This window comes from Protopterus annectens, chromosome 8.part1 (genome assembly GCF_019279795.1).
Source record: "Protopterus annectens isolate FY-2018-M chromosome 8.part1, PAN1.0, whole genome shotgun sequence".
NCBI classification, from domain to species: domain Eukaryota; kingdom Metazoa; phylum Chordata; order Ceratodontiformes; family Protopteridae; genus Protopterus; species Protopterus annectens.
Genome location: NC_056742.1, coordinates 391,656,926 through 391,683,100, shown reverse-complemented (window position 1 = coordinate 391,683,100; position 26,175 = coordinate 391,656,926). Strand labels below are relative to the sequence as shown.

The 26,175-nt window shown below is 40.6% G+C and overlaps 1 protein-coding gene across 1 annotated transcript in view; it reads right to left on the bottom strand.

Moving 5' to 3' along the window:
* LONP2 (lon peptidase 2, peroxisomal) overlaps window positions 1-26,175 on the bottom strand; it is a 1,625,174-nt gene that overhangs the window by 1,472,341 nt on the left and 126,658 nt on the right. The window contains exon 4 of the mRNA XM_044081964.1: window positions 18,233-18,355. Coding sequence (XP_043937899.1) covers window positions 18,233-18,355 — 123 coding nt within the window. The remainder of the gene's footprint in view (window positions 1-18,232; window positions 18,356-26,175) is intronic.

Below are 26,175 nucleotides of genomic sequence, written 5' to 3'. Positions count from 1 at the left end.
TTTGCAGCAGGCTCAAAGAGGGTTGCGACAGTGACTGCAGTACTAGGGGCAGATTTCCATGTCTCTAAGGGATGCCTAATTGGAGGTATGCTGTGAAACACTCCTTTGAGAAAGGTTTTGCATAGGCAGATGGACATAATAGGAGTGCCCTCTAATACGTTATGAAAATTGGAAATTGCTGCTAAATGGACTCGTATGGGGTAGGATTTGGTTCCTCCTTGTTTGTTGATGTACCAGACTACTGACATATTGTCTGACTGAATTGCAGCTGTTCCAGGGGGAAGAAGTGGATGTAATGCCTGCAACTCTAATAGCACCGCTCTTAACTCCAGAACAATGATATGCAGGTTGGCCTCTAAACTCGACCACGTGCCTTGGGCTGTCTTTCCCTGAAAATGGCCCCCCCACCCTATCAGGGAAGCATCAGTGGTCACAGTGGCATTGGGTTGAGGGGTCTGAAAGGGGCGATATCAAAGTTCTGCGTCTGGCCTCATCCACCAAAGGAGATCTTGCCTGCAAGAGTTGGTTATGAGCACCTGCGAGTTTAGGGGTTGACGATTTGCAAACCACTGGGACAACAGGAGCCATTGTAACAGTTTCATATGTAATCTTGCCAGAGGAACTATTGGAATGGCTGCAGCCATGGACCCCAGAGCCTGGAGAACTTCTCTCGCTGGCACCTTCTTTTGACAGAGTATCACATGCACTTGCAATCTTAATCTCTGAAGCCTGTGAGCTAGGAGAGATACCGGACAGGATCGAGTATCAAAAAAGTACAGTTGTGTACACTTACTATAAATGTAGAGGTTTGAGTGTATTCACTGTTGCAGTCATCACATTTGGGTTATCTGCTTGCAGAAGCCCTCAGTCGGCCTGATTATCAAAGTCTTGGGTCCTGCGTCGGCTGCTGTCTCATCTTCCATGAAGTCAGATAGTCAGGGGTATAAAGCATGCAGCCGATTGCCATTACATCAGTTTTTCTTGCTCTAGATGTCAGGTGCCCCCCATAATGGGAAGCAATTATATATATATATATATATATATATATATATATATATATACACATATACATATATATATATCTATATATATATATGTATATATATATATATATATGTATGTATATATATATATATATATATATATATATGTATATATATATATATATATATATATATATATATATATATATATATATATATATATATATATATATGTATATATATATATATATATATGGATCTAGGTCATAAGATCGACAGCTCATATGACTGAAACTCATTTCGTCGACAGCTCATTTGGCTGACAAAAAGTATAGGTGGGGGCTTAGCCCCACACCCCAATGTGGGGCTGTGCCCCCACACCCCCAACTATATATAACAACTCCACAGTCGCACAACAGTGGGGAGGGGGGCAAATCCCAGGTTTTTGCCTTGAATACGTTTTGTCAGCCAAATGAGCTGTCGATGAAATGAGTTTCAGTCATATGCGCTGTCGATCTTATGACCTAGATCCATATATATATATATATATATATATATATATATATATATATATACACATATACATATATATATATATATATATATATATATATATATATATATATATATATTTATATACACACACAAGGTTATACCTCCAACAAAAAAGCAAATGCACCAATAAGCCTTTAAGCATAGTAAAGGAAAATAGAGGTATAGCCAAAAGAAGTCAGGGAGCTGGAGGGAGGGTGACCAGGACTGCAACAGTGAATACACTTGAACATCTACATTTATGGTAAGTGTACACAACTGTGCTATGTTCTTCGTGTTTCACTGTTGCAGTCATCACATTTGGGTAGATTCCAAAAGCTAAGGATGGGAGGAGGAATTTAGATAGCATTAGGACCAACTATAAGGCCCTGCAAGACTGCAGTGGCAAAGCCAGCTCAGGATTTAGAGAAAATTGGCAAATGGTAATGCTTGGTGAAAGTATGTACAGAACTCCAGGTAGCAGCTTCTAGGATATCTCTGGTAGGGACACCTCTGAGAAAGCCTGTAGAGGTAGATGCAGCCCTGGTTGAATGGGGTCTAATCCCCTGTGGGATAGGTTTTCTATGGTGCTTATAGCAGAAATGAATGCAATGGCCTATCCATTTAGAAATGGTTTGCTTTGAAATAGCCTTCCCCCCTGCCCCTGCAGCAAATGCCACAAGCAGTTGTTCAGATTTTCTTTGAGGTTTAGTTCTGTCCAAGTAAAATCTAATTTGTCTGTGCACATTTGGGTACCACCTTGGGCATGAAAGAGGAATTGGTCCTGAGGGACACCCTGTCTGCATGAAAGATGATTAAAGGCTCTACTGCCATAAGGGCCTGTAATTCAGACACCCTTCTTGCTGAAGTGATTGCTAAAAGAAAAGCTGTTTTCCAAGAAAGGAATTTTAAATCTGCAGTTGCAGCTAGCTCAAAGGGAGAAAGAGTGAGCTTTTCCAATACAAAATTAAGGTCCCAGACTGGAGTTGGGGCTCTCCTGTGTGGTCTTAAGTTTTTGGCCCCTCTGAGGAACTGCTTGAGCAGTGGGTGAGAAAAGAGTGGTGGTTCTGTGTTATAATGAGCTGAAATGGCTGAGGTGTGGATTTTGATGGAGGAAAAAGAAAGGCCCTTGTGAAGCATCTCAGTTAACTATTGAAGTATCCGAGGTAAATTGGGTGCTGATGTGGCCATCCCTTGAGTATGGTTCCAGGCACAAAATCTTTTCCATTTTTCAGCATAAGATTTTCTAATACTAGGCCTCCTTGCTTCCAAAATGACATCCAACACTTGTTTACTGAGGGATGGTAATGGAGAGATTAGGTAATTAACCAGGCTGTCAGGTTCAGGGTTTGAAGCTGGGGGTGCAGAATCTGGCTCTCCTACTGAGACAGCAGGGTAGGGGTCTGAGGTAGGTGCCATGGGGCCAGCTGTGACACACTGCACAAGAGGGGGTACCAGTGCTGGCATGGCCAGTCTGGTGCAATCAGTATTATCCTTGGTTTGTCCTGTTTGATCTTTAGTAGTACTTTGGAGAGGAGAGGCAGAAGAGGAAAGGCATAAACTGATAGATTTTTCCAGCTGAAGGACAGAGCATCCACTTTCCAAGCTTGTTTGTGGGGAGTCCTTGTGCAGAATTTGTCCAATTGGTAGTCCTGGGGGGAGGCAAACAGGTCTATATCTGGGATCCCCCATTTGTTGATCAACATGTTGAAAATCCTTGGTTCCAGTTTCCACTCGTGTGGTCCATGAGATTTCTGCTTAGTTCGTCTGCCAGTGTATTTAGTTTTCCTGGCAGGAATTGAGCCTGTAGATGCACTTGGTAGCTCAAGGCTGTGTTCCACAGAGCCATGGCTAGTTTGCAGAGGGGGTAACAATGGGTTCCCCCCTGCTTGTTTATGTACCACATAACAGTGGTGGTGTTGTCCTTTAACATTAACTGCCCTGGACGAATGTGGTCCTTGAAGGCAGCTAACATATATCTTTTTGATTGATATGCAGGTGCATTTGACTTGGGTTCCATTTGCCCTGAATGCACTTTCCTGCCAGATGAGCCCCACATGCATAGTCTGATGCATCTGTTAGGCTTTGGGCGGCAGGGGGTAGAGTGAACGGTAGTCCCTTGTGTTCTGTAGCAGGCCTCTGCCCATCAAAGGAATTCTAACCTTAGGCAAAATATGATAGGAATCATTGCTCCTAGATCCTGAGAATGTTGACATCATAGACTTGTAGTTTCCTCATATGCAGTCTTGCATATGGAATTAGTAGAATGCACGAGGCCATGAACCCCAAGGCTTGCTGTATTTGCCTTGCAGATAGCAGGATTTTTGTGGCCACTAATATGAAGTAAGTTGTCAAATGAATTTGTTTCTCTAGGGTGAGGAAAGCTATCTGGGAAGTTGTGTTCAAGCTTGCTCCCAGGAATATAATTTTTTTGACAGGGTACCAGATGTGATTTCTTTACGTTTATGATGTACCCCAGACAAGTTAACACCTTTTGTACAAATGCCAGATGATTCAGAAGTATGTCCTGGCTTTCTGCCTGAATTAGACAATCATCCAGGTATGGGTATTGTGAATACCCTGGGCGCAGTAGATAGGCCAAAGGGCAGTGCAGAGAACTGATAGTGCATGCAGCCTGCTTTGAAGAGTAGGTATTTTCTGCAAGATTCCCTAATTGGGATGTGCAGGTAGGCTTCCTTTAAATCCAGTGTTTCCAACCAGGCATCTTTGCCGATCATGGGAAGCAACTGGTGAAGAGTTAGCATCTTGAATTTTGGAATCACCAAAAAGGTGTTTAGGATAGACAGGTCCAGGATGGGACGCCATGAGTTGTCTTTTCTGGGTACCAGTAAAAGCCTTGAATAGAAACCTTGTCCTTTATCCTCTTCTGGTACAGTCTGAATAGCCTTTAATCTTAAGAGAGAGAGAGTACTTGCTTTTGAGCCTCTGCCCACTGATTTGGGGGTAGATCTGTCCAACCATTTGGGGTTGGTAATGTGTGGAAGTGAAATCTGTATCCTTGGGAAACTATGTTTCATAGGTTCATAGGTAGGTACTAGGCTATCGGCCCAAGGGCCTATGCAAACCTAGCCAACAAGGTTCCCTGGCTTACGCCACCCAAGAAAGTTATTTTCCTGTGCCACTGACGAGCAGAGACACAGAAGTGATCCCCGGGGTGTATTTCCCATTTCCCATCCACTCATCAAGATTTTTCTTGAAGAGTGCTAATGAAGAACTTTGCTTGACATAGATGGGTAGCCTGTTCCAGAGTATGTGAAGTCTCTGGGATAGGAATCTATCCCTCCAGCATGTCCTGTTTATTGTGGTGACAAGGTTTAGGTCCCTACAGCGTGTAGCTCAGAGGGATTGGGATTTCTTTAGGTGTAGCATGCCCAACAGCTCTGGGTTTGACATAGCTTTATATGTTAGGCAGAGATCACCTCTGAGTAGGCGATATGCTATGGAGTAAAGCTGGAGTTTTTTGAGGCGGTCAGTGTAGGGCATTTGTTTGAGTCCAGTAATCCTCTTTGTGAGGTACTTCTGTGGCCTTTCCAGCTGCTGCAGATGTCTTGTGAGGTACATTCCAAAAGGGGTGCTGTACTCTATAATGGGTCTAATGAGTGATGAGTAGAGGGTAACAATGACCTGTTTTTTCCTGGACGAGAACCCTTTTATGATTAGGTGTGCCATGTAGAAGGACTTCCTGACTACTGTGGCGATGTGACTATCAAAGGAGAGACTACTGTCCACCTGGGTCACAAGGTCTCTTATCACGCATTCGGTGTTAAGTAGATTGCTGCCTATGTGGTAGTTCATGGGTACAGAGTTTTTACCAAAGGGGATGACACTGCACTTTTTGACACTGAGCTTGCTTTAAAACCCATTTGTCCTGGGTAATGAGTTCCCGGTTTTTTGCTTGCAGACCAATCTTTCCCCCTAAAGGAGCAGTCAGTTGTGGAGTGCTTGGAAGTTTTAAAGTTAAGACATTGAGACAGCTTACCATAGAGGGGAGTCTTACTACTCCCTGATTTGGAAATCGGAGCCCCCCACTGCTTAGTCCTGTGCGTACCCTGGGACTGAAGCCTGCGTGTTCTGCTGGTTCTGGGTTTGAACTGAGAAGGCCTGAAAGAGGCAGGAAAGGGCCAATTTTTTGAGGGCCAATGCCTACTAAATCTAGCAGGCTGCACTTGTAAGAAATCTTTAACAGTTTGCATAGATTTAGCTTTTTCCTCCATCTTTTTAAGAACAACTTCTGCTTTGTCGCTAAAGGGGGGGGGGGTCCTGATTTAAAGGAGCATCCAGCAATTTAGTTTTAACATGATCTGGCAAAGATTGCTCCTTAAGCCAAGCATGCCTTCTAAGTACAGACCCGGTAACAGCAGCCCTGCAAGATGCCTCTAGTGAATCAAAACCACATTGCAAAGTATGTTTTCCAACCTGTTCAGCCGAATGCATCAAATCCTGTAAATCCTTATTTTCAGCACAATCAGGAATCAACATCATTTTCTGTTTAAGCAATCCAATAATATGCTACTGATACTAACATATGAAACTGGCAATTTAAGGCCCTGATGGCCAAGGTTGCAGAGGTGTATACCTTCTTACCCCATCTATCCAGGGCCCTGGAATCTCCATCAGCGGGGGTAGGATTTTTGGCAGTAGTAGCCTTAATGCCCTTGTGTCCCTGTGAAATGGTCTCAGAATCCACAGTAGGATTTTTAAAAAGGAATCTGTGAGAATCAGGAACCCTGTAATATCTATCAAGTTTTCTGGGAGCAGGAGGTAAAGAGTCAGGGGCCAAGCTAGATTCCGAAAAGGCACTGTCAACAATGTCCAGCACAGGAGGGATAGCTAAAGGCCTGTGTTGGGGCAGGAGTAAGAAATCTCTAAGCCTCTTTTTAGAATCAGAGTAATCCTGGCTTTCCCAGTGAAAATGCTCCCTAAGAGTATGCAAGGTTTCACCAAAAGAAAAATCCTCTGGGGAGAAGCAGAGGGAATAGAGTCCTCTGCATCAGAATCCTCATAGGTAGATAAGGGTAAATCCTGGTCATCAGAGGAGGCAGAAATTTCAGAATCCTGGTCAGAAGTATCATAAGTAAATTCAGTCCTAGGTCTCATAGAGGGGGAAGGGTGGTTTCCCCTGATTAAAGTAATAAGGTCTTCAGCCATTCTTATCATTTGTTTTTTAGGCATAGAGGCCTGACCATGCGGTCTGGGCGTCTTTTCCTAGGCATGGTTCGAGTTTTAGGCCTAGAAGAAGAAGGCGTTGGTTTAATATGCAAGTCAGTAGGCCTGAATACACCCTCAGAAGCCGGTGCCTGCACAGCGGCTCCGGACCCATCCAAGGTAGAGACATCTGCAGGTTCTACAGTTGAAGCATCTCGCGGCATACCAGACTCCGAATGGTTCTCAGTAGAGGCCTGCGAATATATAAAGTAGCGGGTATCAGGGGCTGCAAAAGCGCCTCAATGAGTACTGGCGAATTGGCCACTAGCTTAGGAGAAGCATCGTCGGCAGCTTTGGACCTAGGTGGCCTGTCTCTGTCGTTATCTTTGCATTTTTTTGGAATGTCAGTAGTCGGGTGGCTTACCGAAGACATATCTGGATAATTGAACCGAGTACCAAAATATTTCGTACCGAAAATGTACCTACGACGAATAGTTTGTGGTTTAAATAAGGCACAAAACCGACAGCAAGGTACGTCGTGGTCAGGGCCTAGGCAAGGAATACAGTACGAATGAAAATCTTTATGAAGTATTTGCTTTCCACAAGAAATACAATTACTGACTTTTACTGACATCGATTTAGAGCAAGAAAAAGTTTCCCCAATGGGGTACTTAGCTTTAGTTGAAGACTTCGGTTCTGAAACTTGAAAACGAAAATTTCAGGAGTCAGTCGGCCGACCGGCACTTGCGAACTGCTTCTGCTTCGGGCACCGCACGGCAAGAAAGACTGATGTAATGGCGTCGGCTGCATGCTTTATACCCCTAACTACCTGACGTCATGGAAGATGAGACAGCAACTGATGCAGGACACAAGACTTTGATAATCAGGCCAACTGAGGGATACTGCAAGCAGATAACCCAAATGTTATGACTGCAACAGTGAAACATGAAGAACATCTGCCCCTATAAACTCCAGCTGTTGGGTAGGTTCTAAGTTGGATTTCTTCCAGTGTACAGTGATTCCCAGGGACTCTGCTAGTGAAAGGGTGTATCAGAGGGCCATAGTCAGAAGACGCTTGGTGGGGGTGGAGAGGAGCCAATAGTCCAAATATGGAAACACCTGGAATCCTTGAAGTCTCAGAGGAGCTGTAACCACTGCTAGACATTTCGTGAACACACTGGGAGCTGTCGAAAGACGAATGGCAGGGCTCGGAACTGGTAATGATTGGCTCCTAGCCAGAAGCGAAGGAGGCTCCTGGAGCATTTGTCCATTTTGATGTGGTAATACGCATCCTGGAGGTCTATCAAGCACATCCAAACATCCTCCCTTAAAAATGGGAAAATGGATTGAATAGTGACCATGCGGAACTTGGTTTGTACAGCTGATTTGTTTAAGTGGCTGAGATCCAGGATGGGTCTCCAGTCCCCAGTCTTTTGGCACTAAAAAGAATCTAGAGTAAAACCTGGATTCACATTGGTATGGAGGGACTGGCTGGATGACTCTTTTTTGATACAACTTTGTTATCTCTGAAGCAGCTTCTTCCCTTTTATTGGGTGAAACATCGGAAAGGTTTTTTGCAGGTTTTGGACAGGAGGTTAGAGGGATGTAGTAGCCTCAGGAGATTAATCTCTGCACCCATCAATCATTTGTAATAGAGCACCAGGCAGTTTGGTGCAGAGAAAAATGAGCCCCGACTGCTTCTAGAGGAAAGCAATCGGGCAATGCTTCAGGAGCATTGATAAGACCCCCCAGAAAAGGAATCTCTGCAGTCTTGGTTTCGGGGACCCCCTCTGCCCCTAAAGGGGAGTCTTCCACCATTGAAACTCCCACTGGCTCTGGGGGAATGCTCGCCACGTGCGTTACGGAAAGGACCCTGAGATTTCTTGTGCCAGATTTTCCCACTACTCTGTTTCCTGAAAAAAGAACATTGAGGCTTGGAAAAACGTAGGCCAACGGCAGACAAGAGTCTTTCCATCTTGCTCGCACCTAGCTAGAGTATCCTTCACTTTAGAAGCAAACAAGGAAGATGGTTCAATAGAGGTGTTCAAAAAGGAGGACTTGAAGGAGTCTGCGAGGTTGCAGATTCGCATCCAGGCATGACGCCTCACGTCTATGTCTGCACCCGCAGCTCTGGCTGCCCCTTCGGTTGTGTGGGAGGGCAGCCTCATGGATGAATTGGAAATAGATTCAAGGGTGGCAAGTTGAGAGGCAACCTTGTCCCGTGCCTAATCAGAAACTAGACCCGTGAGTGATCCAGAAAGTTCGGTAATCAGATCTCTTTGGAGCCTCGTGAAGTGTGCCAAGTAGTTCACGGACCTGACAGCAAAGGTCGCTGAAGCAAAGCCTCACTTCCTCGACCTGTCCACAGCTCGAGACTCCCTGTTGGGCGGGTGGACAGTAGGACTTTCTTCCGCTATATCCTTTTTATTGGCCGCCACCGTCACCACCATAGCGTCAACTGGCAAACTCTGGACTAGTGTGGATGCTCTTCCGGGGGAGAAATAATCTTATCAGGTCTCCAGGGAATGGCCTCAATAGAGTCAGGGTTCTACAAAGCACTCTGCACAATGAGCTGGATTAACTCGTCGGCAGGTGGGGTCACCCAAGAGGTAGAAGGCCAGGAGCGAAATGCCTGCAGGAACACGGATTCCTCCAAGGAAGGGTTGGAAGGCTTCCAGCCACCCCTCTAATAATTCCAGGATGTCTGAAGGAGACATCATCCGGGGGTGACCGTGAGGAACCCACCCCATCATCGTAGTCCATGTCTTCTGTCAAAAACTCTTAAAGAGAGTTTATGTGCTTCCTCTTGCAAGCCTTATTCCAAGGAGGTTCCTCAGTGGGAATATCAGAGGAGGACTGGGAAGGGTGGGTACCTCGAAGTGGGGTTTCCTGAGGCTTCTCCTCCCTGTGTCTCGGGGAGGTGGCTCATGGTAGCTGTAGCTCAGAGGGAGCAAGATGAAGTTCAGAAGTCGGAGCAAAGCAAGCACCCTCTAAATCACCCGAAAAGCAGGCCCACCCGACAACCTCGGAACCGGGGTCACAACCCACTCCATCGGACCCACTCCCAGGGATGGGGCCTCAAGCAGGATCAGGGCAACCGTTATCCCTGGATACGAGGGCAGAACTGATAAAACACTCAGAACCAAGCCCTGAATTGAGGACACTGCCCCCCCAACCATGAGTCTGAGGAAGAGACGGTTCCGTCAGAACTGAGAACCAAAGAGATGACCTCGAAGCCTCAGTGACGGTCACTGTTGGTGCCAAGGAACGGGGTTCCACAAAAGACATCAGAGCAATGGGCTTCGGAACTGATGGGTCCAAAGGAGGATTATATGTTGGAGTTCTCAGAGAGGTAGACCCAAGTCCCAGACGGGATGAGTCTTTGGAACATTTGGAATCCCTCTGGCTATTAACAGCTGATCCAACAGGCACACCATATCAAGTTTGGATAGACTCTTGGTGGACCTCGTGGACACTCCTGAAGGGGAGTTGGGTTGATCCAAAAAAAGGGCTGTACATTTGACCCAGGAACAGATCCAAAGAGGAGTATCAGGTCCAGGTGTCTGAGTTAGTGGCACCGTAGTCTTTAATTTGGAGACAGGAAGCAAAGGAATCAATGGTGCAGTAAAAGGGCTCGGTGCCGATGAGCCACTCGGAGTTGATGTCATCGGTTCCAAAGTAATGGCAGAGGTTGGAACCACTTTTGATGTAGTTAAAGGCAAGGTCGGTGCTGTAACTGTAGTCAAAGGCAATGTCGGTGCCGAAGGTGGCGCCAACATCGAGAATCTGGTAATATCCATGGCTTGAGTTGTAACCATATTCGAAGCAGAGCTCGGAACAGCAGTAGTCAGAGCCGATGTAGTAAATCTATGCTCTGAGGAAGTTTTGTGGGTCTTATGTTTAGGCGTCTTACCCCTATCACCAGCCGGTGAAGAGGGATCAGAGTGGGGACGTTTCTTGTCCTTCATTGGAGGGGTTGAGACCTTTGACACAGAAAGGGCCTCTGAGAAAGGATAAGCAAGAAGGCCTTTCAAAATCAATTTATTCTTTCATTCATTCAGCGTCCGCTGACTGAAACTCGGGCAGATTTGACAGGGGGGTTGAACAGAAAGATGAGGAATCCCCAGACAATAAACGCAGTCATCATGCGAATCACTATTAGGGAGTTTACTACTGCAAGAGGTGCAATGTTTAAACGCTGAAGATCCTTTTTTCTCATACATGTCTAATAAATGTTGTAACAACTAACAGACCAAGCTGGTCACAAACACAGTAACAAGTTTACTAAACTATTAGAAACAATAAAGGAAAGAAGATACCAACAATGGAATCAAGAGATACCACAAAGGTAAGGAGAGGGAGTACCAGTGATGGTAAGAAGAGGTACCCAAAGGGTAAAACTAGGTATGATAAAGATACAAATAACTTTAGTAAAGTAGAAAGGAGAACGTTTTAGAAAGTTTGAGAGAAAGACTAGGTAGAGATAAGTATCCAAAATATCAAAAATATACCACTTCGCTTTGAGAGCTCAGTGAAATGCGGATATATAGCTATGCGGCAAACGAGATCTGAGGTAAGAGGGAGAAGGGTATTGTGGGTAGCAGCTTAGCTCGAGAGTTTTTTGGTGTACGCGAGCTTGGTATTAGGCCAACACAGTTCCGAGGGGCTAGGAACCAAACCCATCAGTGATGAATGGAAAGAAGATTAACAACATCAGATCATAAATTTCTGCAAAAAAAAAAAAAATCAATGCTCATCAATGACAAGGACAGAAATCAAATACTTGGCTTATTTGTCTCATTATGGAAATTAGGATATTTCTCATTATTATGCCCTTATCTTTACAAAGGAGCATGGTGACAACACACATGATGCATCATTTTGAAGCTGACAGTGAGCCACACTACTTCTACACAGATATTTAGTCTCTGACTGTTACTAGTGATGAGGTAATCTGAAAATTAAACAGAGCATAATATGAGAAATATAATATTAATCATATTTCTGAAAATCTCAGTAAAGGAATATCACACATTAATGGTTATATAATTTTTAAGCGGACATTCACACAAATTACTTCCAAATACCATGGGTCTATAGGTCTACATGGTACGTTCACGAAGATATTGTGATTTGTTTATCAAAAAGGTAAAAAATATGCATAACATCAGTATTTATTCCTTGGCAAATATTTAATAATGCCTTAGATGCACACTATCATTTACAATGTTGGAAATATCAGTGTTCACTGAATAACTTTCACATTTACATTTTTAGTCCAGCTCTTATGGTTAAAGAGCTATGAACATTTGTTTTTTGTATGGTATTACAAATGGATTATCAGAAAAAGAGCTCAGGCTGCACTGTTGTTCCTATGATGGAAGTAAGCATTTCCTGAGCTGCTCCGAAGTGAATGATTTAAAGCAGAGAACTCATAATGTGATGCAGACACACAAAACCTTAAGAAACATGTGAAATCTGGATGAATAGGGGGATGAACAGGGGATGTGATAAACATCTTTGAAATCTAATGTCACCAGGAAATTTGAATGAGGAAGTAACAGGTTGTGAAGTGTCTTCTTTTTGAATTTGTGCACTATCACAAACAGATTTAGGAAAGAAAGATCTAGAACTGGTCTCCAAACATTTTCTTTCTTTGGCACTGAAGCTATCCTTAAATAAAACCAGGTCCCCTGCTTGGGAAGGGGGAATTGTTCCATCACTCCCTGAGACAGCATATGATGGACAGGTAGAGATAAAAAGTCTGTTCTGGAGGATGAGGAATTACACCATGGAAAGGAGGAATTTCCTCCCAATGCCTTCTGCAACATTTATGAATGATCTTCAGAACCCATTCGTCTGAAACGATCTGTTGCCAAAAAGAAAACTGAGATTCAGACTTTCTGGAAGACAAAATGGTGTTGGTGTTAGGACCAAAAATGCACCAGGGTGGAAGGGGGGATAAGTCTCTTAAATAGTTATTCTGACTTATTGGACTATCATTGGTTCAGGGAGCTTCCGGAATTCTTCTTGGAACCTCCTTGCTATTTCTTCTTAAACATCCATTTATCTACATTCTGTTGATACTGTTTAATTGTTTCTTTCAAAAACTGGAGGAGTTACATAATCCCCTGGAAAAACTGGAAAAGGAGGACTGAAAACTCTTGGAGATTTCTCATATCAGCTTATCTATCCCTTTCATAGACTTTTTGTTCACCTCTAGAAAAGGGGCCAAAAACTAAATCTCTACCCAAATGATTAAAAATGAGATTCTGAATTAAGTAATCTGGGAGGTTCTGAGAATTCAGCCATGCAGACCTCCTCAAAAACAGTACCAGTGGTCATAGCCCTTGCAGAAGTGTCAACACAGTCATACATCCACTGTATAGAAGTAGTAGTGACTTGAACAATAGAATAAATTAATTTAAAACAGATTCTTCCTCACAAGAAGAAGCTGCAGATAAAGTTCTTCATACTTTCACAATCGGTCAGACAAACCTTATAATAGACTGACAAAAGAAAATTCTGAAAAATCAAAGTTGCAGACGCATTGATCAACAAAGCCTCTTATTCTCATCAGAAATGGTAGAATTAGAAGTATTTAGCAGCAGGATTAACTAAGGATACAGCTACTAGGTCAGGTTTGGTAAACAGTGTACAAAAACTTAAAAGACTGAGGAAATTTATACATCTTATCCCCTTTTTTAGGGGCAGCTGGCTGACTGCCAGGAACATTGAAGGCAGTAACTCACACACATCCTCCAAGGAAGACAAAACTGGAGGAAAAGGTGCAGGTTCTGGAAATTCCTTTTTTAACAGCTCATAGCAGTTTCTAATGGACTGAGAAACCTCACTGTTCTCCCACAGAAAACAGTGGCACATTCTAGAAATAGTTTCAGACTACTACTACCCACCCCCCCCCCCCCGGAAGAATGAGTAACCGAGATTTCATCTGAATCTGAATCATAAACCTGAAGAGAAAACCCTTTATCTGTTTCTTCATCCTCCTGTCCAGATTCAGAATTTTGAATCTCTTCAGAAAAGGAAGTATCCCTTTCTTTTACCAGAAACTACCTCACAACAAGGCTCAATAGGTTAAATTACACTCTGAGCCAGACCCAGTAAAATATTTCTGTGTAACGAAATTTGAGGAGGAGTACATACTTAGTTTTCTACTTATTTTTGATTAGAAAAATGAGACCAACAGTGTAATTAGTGGAGGCAGCAGCAGCTTCCCTAGAAATGAGCACAACATTCTGACAAAACAGTCTTTCCTAGGACTGACAAGAGTGGCTCTCCCCTCCCCAATGAGGGGACTCCAACAGTCACAGAGGACATGGCTAAGACTGTCTATAGTGGCTGCAGATGATACACTAGAGGCATTTGGGGACAAAAGGTGAGTGGCCTGAGGTATAACAAATGGCCACAGCAGAGTCACCCACCTGCAACTGCGGCAAATTACTAGCCTACAAAAGTGGCCAAGGCTGTTTGCTTAACCTTTTCTCTTTGTGGCTGGAAGAAGGACTGATCATGGGACTGACAACTTGTTCCACGGTCAAGCCAAAAATTGTGCCTCTTTTCCAGGGAAAATAAGCAGCAAATACCTGTAAACATAAAAAAGGACTTCAAGTGTCACTCTTCTCCAAGACGCAGTAAAAAGCACTTTGTCCCCAAAGTAAAATAAACACAATTTTTCCACTGAATAAATGGTTTTCAGTTACTTTTAAAACTGACAGGAAGAAACAATACTTCTATTTAAAAGTACAATACAGTCTCATGACAGTCCGATAAAACACAAACTCCTAAGCTTTGAAATAACTTTCCTGAAAGGAAAATATAAATTATAAGCAAAATTATTAAATGGAAGGTTTTTCACCAACGGGAACTTAAATACCTAATAAAGGAACAGCACAAGCCAGCCATTGATCCTCAAAAGCCTCACAGGAGTGTACTCTTCAGTGGTAGTAAAGCTCTGAAAGGCATGGCTCCCAAACTTGTCTTTTATTCAGCTCAGCTTGAGCAGACTGATAGTTCAGGCATGTGGAAGATGCCTTGAAGTTTTGGAAGCTGACCATCTATTATCCTTGTCAGAATATAATCCATATAGCTACAGCTACTCCAGCAGTGATCAATATGATGAACGTTAATGGGCTCCCCCACTGCTCACTGACATATTAAATTGCTTTAAATGCTGCTTAAGTGGATGGCTATCATATCTTTTTGCAAGGACCTGGAAATCTTAGAGTGTTTGAAAAAACTGCCCACATCTTTCCAAAATACGGATATGCAAATCTGGTCTCTGAATGTGACCAAACTCATTGGATTTTCTACCTTTGACAATGCCCCCTCCCCCCAACTCCTTGTCAGAGAAGTAATGTAAACAAAAATTTCCATCAAATTCCATTACTTGTTCTATACTGCCTCCAGGATGCTGGTCACCCCACTTATGTTTAACTTTAAAACTTCTAGTTTCTTTGTATGGCATGCCTTCAACGTCATGGCAACTCAATTCTGACTAACTCATTTCACCTCAGAATTCACCTCTTCCATAACAAAGTCCACATCGTTCACTGTTAGTCATTCAACAGCACCTTTATCCTTTTCACTTACTACCACAAAGTAACTACTTTTAATAACTTCAATTAACAGTATACATTATAAAATGGAGTGCTCCAAGAAATGATTTCAAGCAGTGGCATGCACGTTGCCAGCACCACTTCATCAGGTCTTTACTTTTTATGCTGCTGACTTGAAGAGGAAGAGCTTTGTATGTCAAGCTTCTGCTTTAAATTTTCACTTCTGCAGCCTAAAGGCATCAGAAGTGATTGTTAAAACTGCTGACTCCATGACTGAGTTCCAAGACCTTGCCTCCAATGGGCAGAAGAACTGCTGGCTTCACCTGAAAGGCATTTCTCATCTCAACTGCCAACTTTAGCTGTAGAAAAAACTAGACCAAAGCCACAAACATGCCTCACCCCAAAACCTGCCTCTCTCTTCCCCTTTCACTGCCTACTTCCACACCAATTTTGAGAGATAAATGTGTATGGCACTGGGAGACTCTAGGTCTTCTTTCTCCAGTCTCAGATGTGATCACATTGAGTAAGTGATGTCTTTTTTAAGTTTGACCAAGTTACAGTTTTAACAAGCTACAGCATTCTGTTTGCATTGATAAAAGGAACAACAATTTATACAGTGTTTTCCAGACTACTGGACAATCATTTTGATTTCTGGATAGTCCAGGGAAAAAAAACTGTTGGGCGACAATACGATTTCTCACAGAGATAAAGACTTAACCTATTTTTCTAGTCTTTCAAAGTATTATAGGAGAAGTCCTGACAGATTTCACATTTGTTAACCTTATTCTCTCATACAGAGCATGTACTGCTCATGTTTTTCTGAGGGATGGAATCTTGTTATCAAATTCAAATTTTTGAAAGCACAGTCTGTACTTGAAACAGCTATTGTTAACATAGTTAACCCCCTAAAAAAAATTAAGCAATAACAGCCTTTGCATGCAACAAGGTTATAATATAGCTTTATAGATTAGCTTTATAGATTAGTACTAGGATAACTGCCCTTGCGAGCCATTTTAAGCCTAGCCAATTATCCCCTGTGAGATTCAAACTCTGTACCTTGTGTTTGTAAGGCAAACACCTTAACCATTAGGCTATCCTCCCAACCCTTTTTGGGCAAAAGCCAAATACACAGTATCTGTACAACAGAGGAGGCCAAGCATGCCAATGGGCCTAGGGAAAGTGCTAGGAAATAACACAAGATCTCCCACAGGTTAGCTGAGAAAGTTGCTCAATGCTTAAAAAATACACTGTATGAAAAATGCACTGTACTCACAAACAATGGACAGATCTAACACAAAAATTAAACTAATAGCCCAGGGTCATCTAATATAGCACAAAAAGATCCGGACAGGAAGTTCCAAGCCAGTGATTTCTGATTAAGGGGTGAGGATCAACAGCCTGGGAGAACTTCAGGTGCCAAGTTATCCTAATGCCTGGTAGCATTTTTTACGAAATAGCAAAGAACAAAGAAACTAATGCACTATATAAACATTCCCTTATATGTCCAAACCACAATTTTAAATTTATGGTAGTTGAGCAGGTAGAACAACAGCCTCGAGGGGGGGACTGGGAGTCCACTCTCGAGTACAAAGAGCTAACATGGCAGTTAAGATTAGATGCCAGTAACTGGCCCGGTTTAAATGATACTATTAGTATCAAACCAGTTTTAAAAATGAGAAGGGCCAGACTATAATCTACCTGCTACAACACAAGTTTGTAGAAAATTTATTAGAATGGTGATATATATTCTGCATTTTTACATTTTACATTTTATTTGGTAAGATAAATTAATGGTAACAAGAGAAAATTACATATAAAAGAAAAGGGGTGGGGGGTGGGAGGGTCAGAAAACACACAATGTGTAACACTTGTTTTATTTATGTTTTTAAGACAAATACACCTAAAAGGCACTGAACAGGTTTAAATTCAAAATACAGTTTAAAGAAACATTGTGTTTTGTAATGACATCTATATGCACTGATTTGTAGTTTAAACAAATGATAAACTGCAGAATTTGTATGCAGCATATAGTAAACAGCAATGGTAGCTGAATTTTAGTGCTCAATATTGGTTTACAAGAGTTTTAATTATTAATGACAATTGATTAATTAAGTACAAGTTTTTTGGCTTAATTAGAGCCTACCAACTACTTAAACAGTTGTTCTGGAACATTAAAACTACTTGATAAAGCTTGGAACATCCAAGTGAAAGCGCTTGTGGATACTCTTCTTGTTTTTGTTTGGAATAAAAGATTTTTACATTTTGAAACAACTTCCGTTTTGTGTCTGGATTCCGTGGCGGATATCTTATTTGCTTCTTGGTCTGTGGTTCTACATTTGGTTTATCCTAATGCCTGGTGTCATTAATCCTTCTGTTATTTGAGATGAACCTCCATGTATTAGCCACTATGACACATGAAAACACTGTAATGCAAAAACCTTAATCAGCAAACCCATCTGACTGGAGCCAAGTTTATTCACTGTGCTGAACATGTGACCTATTGATTTATTTTCACTGGTTTGAAAACTACTTCAAGATAATTACATATACTGCAGTATCAGACAACACGATGTGGACAGAACGACCACATCTATCTAAAAATAAGATTATGCTCCCAGTAATAATACTGGCTACCCTATTACTTGCACAACTTGCCTGCAGTAATAACCTTGCTTTTTACAAGGTGCTGTCCAAAGACCAAATTCACTACTCAGTTACTAAATACAGCCTCTCCCGAATAGTAAACTCACAAAATATAAAAATAGCAAATGTTATGGACTATAGTTTGTGTTGTTGAATCTATCTTCACATTTGCTTCACTGTTTTCATCCACTTATGAAATTTCTAGTGACATCTGTGCTTTCAGAAATGTGGACATTCTTGCAAGTAGGCAACACCTTGAGAACTCGTGGTGATCGTGAAATTTCAAGTAAATATCAGTCTCATTTATAAAACTCATAGAAACCAGTTACATACCCTCTTATCATCATCTGTCTTTGTTTTCCTTGTTTTCTGAAGTAGCTTTAAACCTTCAATCTGCCTGACCAGCAATGGTATTGTTTTCTTAAATCTCTCCTCCAAGCTAATGGAATCAAGAATCTGGTGTTGAAAGAAAAAAAAATATGGTAAATTTAATTAGAAATTAGCAAAATTATACACTTCACATTGTAAACAAATGTTGAACCTGAAGTCATGGGTTGTCCTTTCAAAGTTCTTTTCATTGAAGCCCCATTTACCCGAATAAATGTAACTTATCCTAAGGCTATGAGACCACATGCGTCTGCAAGCACATGCATGCACACACACACCACTATCTTATTTATTAAAGAGCTGTTTCAATAAATTGAGACATCAATGAATGGGTTCATATTCCATGTACCACATACAGCAGCATACCGATAACTCTTCAGAGGAGTCAGGGGTTCCAGCTAGAAACAAGACACAAGCAGCTCCTGTGAAGCATAAAAGACATTAATTTATTACTTCAAGTATTTTATTCAGTTGTTTTCTGACAGTAATAGAATTAAAAAAATGCAAAAAATAAAGAGTGGGATATTAAATTCTGTACTTTTTGTGGAATACTTCAATGTGAGCCCAATAACTGGGGGTACAAGGGACCAGATCTGTGCCAGATCAGTAACAGACCTTGCTGAACTTTACTTGTGCAGGATATAATACAGGCAGTTTATAGGGAAAACTGACTGCTAGGGAAGCAAAACATGAATATCATGACTGAAACAAACACAGGACTATAAAATATACACAGCTTTACAGAGAAGTTTTAGAATTTAAATGACCTGTCAAAACCTTTTATAGGGGACATCTAAGAGCTACAAGAATAATAAAATATGAATAAAGTGGAAGAAATAGACACTGCACCATAAAAAATAAACAGAGATATGGAGGTGTTTTACAGATTAAATGACATGTCAAAATCCTCATACATCATTAAAACAGAAAATAAAAAAGAAAAACACACACACACTACATATAAATATATACATATACATATGTATATATATATATATATATATATATATATATATATATATATATATATATACATATATATACACATATGTATACAAATACACATATATATATATATATATATATATATATATATATATACATACATATATACATATACATATATATACATATATATATATGTATATACACACAGAGATTTATAGTAAGGTCAGTATTTGAATAAATTCTACATAAATACAGCAGTCTCCTTCCACAGGCCAGAAAAGCAGCCACATTAAAGCAGGCCTATGTCTTAATTTTATACTTCACATGTCGTTTTAGTAGATTTAGTTTCAGAAGAAAGGAATGTTTCAGTGAATTAATCTTCAGGCTAAAGCACTAATAAAGATGTGCAGAACTAGAACATTTTGTTAAGCCGTTGCAGAGACAGAAACAGACAGTTCAGAGACAGTCACAGATTAGGCATCTGCAATAATGATTCTTATTTAGATGATACAAGGCCTTGGGAATCAAGGTTAAGGAAATGTGTAAAATCGACAAAGGCAACTTACAGAGTTTTGGTATTAAGGTAGATTCTTTCAAGACAGAATTCAAACAGTACAGTTCGGTATTCAGAGTTACAGAAATTGGAGTATACATTTTACAGTCTTTACATACACACACACACACACACACACACACACACACACACACACACACACACACACACACACAGAGGGACAGTGTATGCATGCTACCTAATAAGGTAGAGATCATGAAAAGTTATCGTGAAAAATGTCACAAAAATCAAACACAGTAAATATTCACAGTCAATCTCAGAGCATGCAAATAAGAAACACTGCCCCTCTACAACCAATACTAATTAAATATATCATCTCTGATGTTACACAATACTGGGGAATGGGCATAACCCCCAATACAGGTATTGTTATGATCTCACAAAAATAATCGTCAGCCTTCTTGTCTATCAAATTAAGTCAGCAAAACAGATATTAACTAGATGACATTTACAATAAATCAGGAGATCCTGTATCGGTGTGTGTGTGTGTGTGTGAAATAATGAATATAAAGTAGCACAACCACCACAGTGTGAAGCATAAGATGTAGTGACAAGTCTGTCACAATAAAAGTAAAAAATTAGTGCTTTTGGATATATCCAATACCCTTCAGCAGATCTAATTCACCCATTGTACTGAAAATGTCACTGTTAGAGTAGCTAAAGGTCTTCTGATAGGAAGACGATCAACATTTCTACTTAATACAAGCTGTTTTTTGCTCTCTCTGCAATATCTGATGTGGTAGATTGTGGAAGCCTTTTGGAGTGTCTGCATTATTACTGTAGCAATACTGCTACTCTTCTAGATAGGTCTGATTCCATTCTGGATGATTCCAGATTGTACTGCCAGGCATCAGTTCATTCTGTCTTTACCAATACAGCTGTGGAGTACCTTAAGATTCTGTCCTGCACCCAGTACTGTTCATGTGTGTATGCTGTCATTAACTGTTGTCATTCGAGGGAGAGATCTGTACTAATGCAGCTATGCTGATGACATCCAGTTTTATATCTCCTTCCTCAGGTATACATATCAGCTGTTGTGGATGACCTTGTGCATATTCATCAGTGGTTGAATTGCAATATGCGGAAAATCAACACCTCTAAAATAGAGGCCCCAAGATATATATGTCAATTTAAGGTATTCTGCAGCTCTGGTATAGGAATCATATACAATTCAGCAGACACTTCAGTGCCAGATCATCAGATAAAATCAAGTCATCTTGTTTTCATCTGATAGGTATTACTTAGATTAAGTGATCTCTCAATCCACTGGAGTACCTTGCCATCAATGCTCATGCTTTAGTTACCTCTTGATCAGTATACAATTTCCTTTACCTAAGGTTTCTTTGCTGACACCAATATAGTTAGACTGCAAGTGGTACACAACTCTGCAGCACACCTCTGTTCATTATTCCTAACTGCTATTTTATTATTTATTTGACATGTATTGACCGGGTTGGTCCATCTGGGCCGATGCCCTTTTTCAGTGGAGACCCGGGGAGAAAAGCTCCAATGTTACAAAATATATACAAGCTCCAAGAATAAAAACATTTGCTAGTACACAAAAAAAAATACATAATGTAAAGGGAGTCTACAATGATAATACCGATTATATACAATGTTGGGTAGCTATGCATATTAAGGTAGGTAGTCCAGGAGAAATTGAATTTAAAGTAAAGAGAAAAGAAGCTAGTAAGGAGTGTTTGGGTAGCAGTGAAGGAGAGATAAGAGTGCAACAGTAGTTGCTGACCATTCTACTGGTGAGGAGATAGATATAGCAAAGGACAGTTAGGGGTAGGAGTAGGGAAAGGGTTTAGTGGGGAAGAAGGGAGGGTGAGTTTGGTAGGAGGTAGTGTTAGGTACTAGTAGGAGAAAAAAGTGAGAGATTGGTCTGGAGAGGTGGGTTAGTCGGGGGGCTGATAACAGAGGCAGAGTTTATTTAAGCTAAGGTGATTTCTCACAGTCTTTTTGAATAGAAGTTTGGATGTAGTGCTTCGTATGTCCAGTGGGAGTTTATTTCAGTGTTTGGTGGGGTAATAGCTATACAGGTTTTTTCATATGTTGAGTTTGGGTTTCGTTATGGTCAGAAGGTGTTGGTCAGAGCTCCGGAGTGTCCTTGTTGGGGTGTAGGATGAGATGATGGGTGACACGGCAGGGCAGAATGTGGGCTGGTATAGAATGGAATGGATTATTTGGAGCTGGGAGAGAGTAAGGTTTTGAGGGAGCTCTAACCATTTCAGTTTTTGTAGAGCAAGACAGTGGTGAGAGGAGCAAGGAAGTTCAGCGGCAAATTTTGCTACTTTGTTAAAGGTGGATTCAAGTTTGGTCATAAGAGAGGTCTGCAGGTTGGTGAGAATCTGAGAGCCATAGAGAATGGTTGGGAGAAGGTAGGCATGTGATAGAGCAATTTTTGCTTGAGAGGAGAGAAAGGTTTTGTTTCTGTAAAGAAGGCCAAGTTTTTGGTGGGTTTTCTTGATGTTGTTTCATACACGGGTGTATCATACAAGCCTGTAGCTGACGAACTTGCATTGACCACTACAAGCTGCTTTATTGCCTAGAAGTTCTGATGTTAGCGATTTTGGCCCTACACAATTTTTATTGTATTGTCTTTTACTATCTTTCTTTGGCATACATTCCTTCTTTAGCATTCCACAAGGAAATAACCTCTGTTCATTAAATTTAAGCAAATACTGGTTCCTCTCAGGCCAGTTCAAGCTATTTGCTTGACCAGTATGGGGTGGCTGTTCATTCTAAAAAGGCTTAAAACTTAAGGAATGTGTTACTTTATCTACCAAGTGTCATAACCTTTGTAGCTTGTTATCATGGTAGCTACAAAATAATATAATATGCAATCATAATTATTCCTTAAATGTACTACAATGTCATACATAATCTCTGTACTTTCTCTTTCTATATTCTGTATTCCTGGAAATTACCTGTAATGGATCTTCTAGGATTAGTTAACTACCCCAAACTTAATTGACAAATAAAATAAAACCAATGGGAGGCAGTTTTAAGAGGTTCCATAAAACAGATCAAGTCAAATAAGTAGGTTTAACAGCCAGGGTGCATTCATTCATTCATTCATTCATTCATTCATTCATTCATTCATTCATTTTTACACGATCAATTTGAACTGTAACCATCACTTAAAACATTTACTTTTAAAGTTTTATTGGCTTCCAAACGCTGCATAATGCAACAAAGTAAGAAAATACCACTCGGATACCCTGTCCTGATTGAATAAATCTATCACTCCTTGCAGCACCCCAGGTGATGTCTCTACGTTACAACTGTGTTACTGATAAATTTAGGTCTGCAAACCATTCCTTCAATTTTCATAGGCAACCATGTTACGGTTTAGGCAAATGACAGTTGCAGTCATTGAAAACAGCCTCACTTTGCTCCCTTATTAAAATGAGGAGGAGCAAGCAGTCCAGTGGCAGTAGATTAAGTTGACTATAGTCTCTTAAAACATACCAAATGCAAATCAGTGCTTCACAGAAATACTCCAATTTACACATTAACATTATTTTTGTATGCTTACTACTGATGAAAACTTTGTCTAAAACAGTCTGGTAGGTGCAGACAGCATTCATCAAAATATGTTATAGGCTCACAGATGAAAAAGAGGCTAACTGCCTTGAAGGGTTATTTTAAGTCTAGCCAATAACATAAGGTTATAACCAAACCCTGTCCCTTGTATTTATGAGGTAAAGACCTCAACCATTATGCTAAATCCACCCCCAGTACGTGTGTCGTCTTATTTTTTTTTTGTATTTATTATCCAAGTACAAAGTGCACTGTCTAGTCAAGTGACTTGCTCAACCGCACAATAGGCAAACAGAGGTAGAAAGACTCAAACTGTATACCTTTGATTACAGGAAGCAGCTTATTAAGAGCTTAAGAGTCTTAAACCTCTGTACTAATTGCCAAACAGGAAACCATTTTATAGATTCAGAGGTAAATACTAGGCTACTTGCCTAATCAATTTTCTTCAAAGGTAAGAATCAAACCCTGTATCCTGTGTCTGTGAGTTAAACACCTTAACTATTATGCCAACCCCTCTTGTAAAATACAGAAACCCTATTATGACCATTACATTCATGGGTTCATATGCAAACACTAGGCTAACCTGCTCCTGTGAGCTATTTTAAGCAGAACCAATTTATTTTTCACAGGTGAGAATCAAACCTTTGTGTCTGTCAGGTAAACTCCTTAACAATTATTTCAGCCCCCTCCCAAAATATATATATATATATACTCCCACAAGGCAAATATATATATATATATATATATATATATATATATATATATATATATATATACTCCCACAAGGCAAAGGACACCAAAGTCTTGAAACTTGCCATGATTAGGAAGTGTAAGCTAAAATGTATAAGCTATTTCAGGTGCTAGCACACTCAAGTTCTATATCAGCAAATTTTTAAATTTTGTTTAATTGATCAATTATAATATGCCATGGTCTTCCAGGATCCAAGCAAATACTTCTTGTTTTGAGTTCCTCTGGCTTTTCATGATTCTGAAGGGGAACTACATTTTTCTAGCTCAGTCCTGCAATAGCAGAATTCAAATTTTCAAATGCACTTGCTGTGCCCTCTAGAAAATCTTCAGTTTGGCAGGATAATGAAGCCACAACTCTGTCAACCTTGCTTTAAACAGTCAGATGACAGGCTGAGTACATGTCCTTTTGTCATAGGATAAACTGACAAATCAATGCTAATCCTCACCATAGAGAAGCGGCTCATACCAGCATTAAAATATTTTCTTTATTTGTGTTCTCCAGGCAATGCACGATCACAGATTCTGATACATTTTTCTCACTCTGTTTTGGTTGTACAGCTCTGTGTGCACTCAAAGTGTAAGCCTTTGAGATGGGATCAAGAAATCAAGCTCTTAAAAATTCTGGAATTCCAAAGATGTGGAACTTATTTTGCCTAGCTCTATTTTGTTAACCATCAAAATGTGAAGCCAGACAAATGCCTCATACTTCTAGCTATAAAAATCATTCTGTGCTTCTGCTGCTATGTTCTCATGGACATTGGCCATAGAAACCTCAAATCAGAAACTTTTGTGACTACTAAACAAGCTCCATGTAATGCTGAAACTGTCATCAGAAAACTGCTCAACAGATGCACCCATCTTAAGTGCCAATAGTGGTTATCAGCATGTGTTAAACATTTGGCAAAATAATCAGCATCAGGTCCTAAAAACCAGACTGCACCACCAGTTAAGACCTTTGCACAGTAGCCACGCACCTCAGCTTGGAAGTTAGCAAGTTGAAGAAACACCCAAATAGTTGTTCTTAACCCTCCAGTAGGCATTTGTTTCACAGAAACTCATACACCATGGCAGCACTAATTAGCTAAATAATTACAGTAATTGTATTAGACAGCTGGCTTTTCAAGGAATTCTAGCACAAACTGATACTTACCACATGTCCTGAAGGTTTCATTAACATATTTATTTTACTGTTACTTACTTCAGATTGCTATCAATGGCTTTAGCTTTATATTTGAGTATTTGTACTTGCATGCTAATTAAATGCATTAATACATTTGATTTGATTGTGATTTAAAAACATTAAGTGTTACTCCTGAGTGAAGAAAGAAAGGTACTCCGCAAGACAGGCGTGCATATTTCAGTATAAGAACTTTAAATATGGAATTTCCTATTACCCATTCCATAAAGTAAGGAAGTAGAATATACAAACTGAAGTAGAAAAAAAAGCCATCCACTCTAAGCAACATTACCTAGGCACATATGAGTGTAAACATGTCAGCACTAATAAAAGATAAAAGCTGTTTCCCCAACCATCCCACTCCTAAATCCTTAAATATCTGAGAGATCACAACGGCTTATGTCTTACTCCAACTCCATCCATCCTAACCAATCACTCTCCACAAACTTCACACTATCATTCTAAACACACTCAGGCTCACAATGGCACCAAATCATTCCATGTCTCTGCATGACTCAGTGTCTCCCCCCTCGGGCTTCCCTATACCACCACCATATCCCCACTTACTTAACCACCAGACAAGTCTGTACCAGCTCCCTTCAACTTTGACAACCCTCTATCCAGTACATTCTCTTCTGCTTTTCTCACTCCTCCATTCACGTCCGATTTAGTTACTCTGAGCAAGTTTATTTAAACAGACAGTGCTCACAGATCACTGCAAAAAAGAGACACTTGTCCAGTGGGCTTAACTGATTAAAAAATGAATAAAATAAAAAGAAATGGAAAAAAATTCAGTCTATAATTCCAAAAATGTTTCCTTTCTCATCTCTCAAACACATCCTGATCATTAACTGTGCCCAAACCTTCTAGTTGGCCCTTTCCACTCATTAT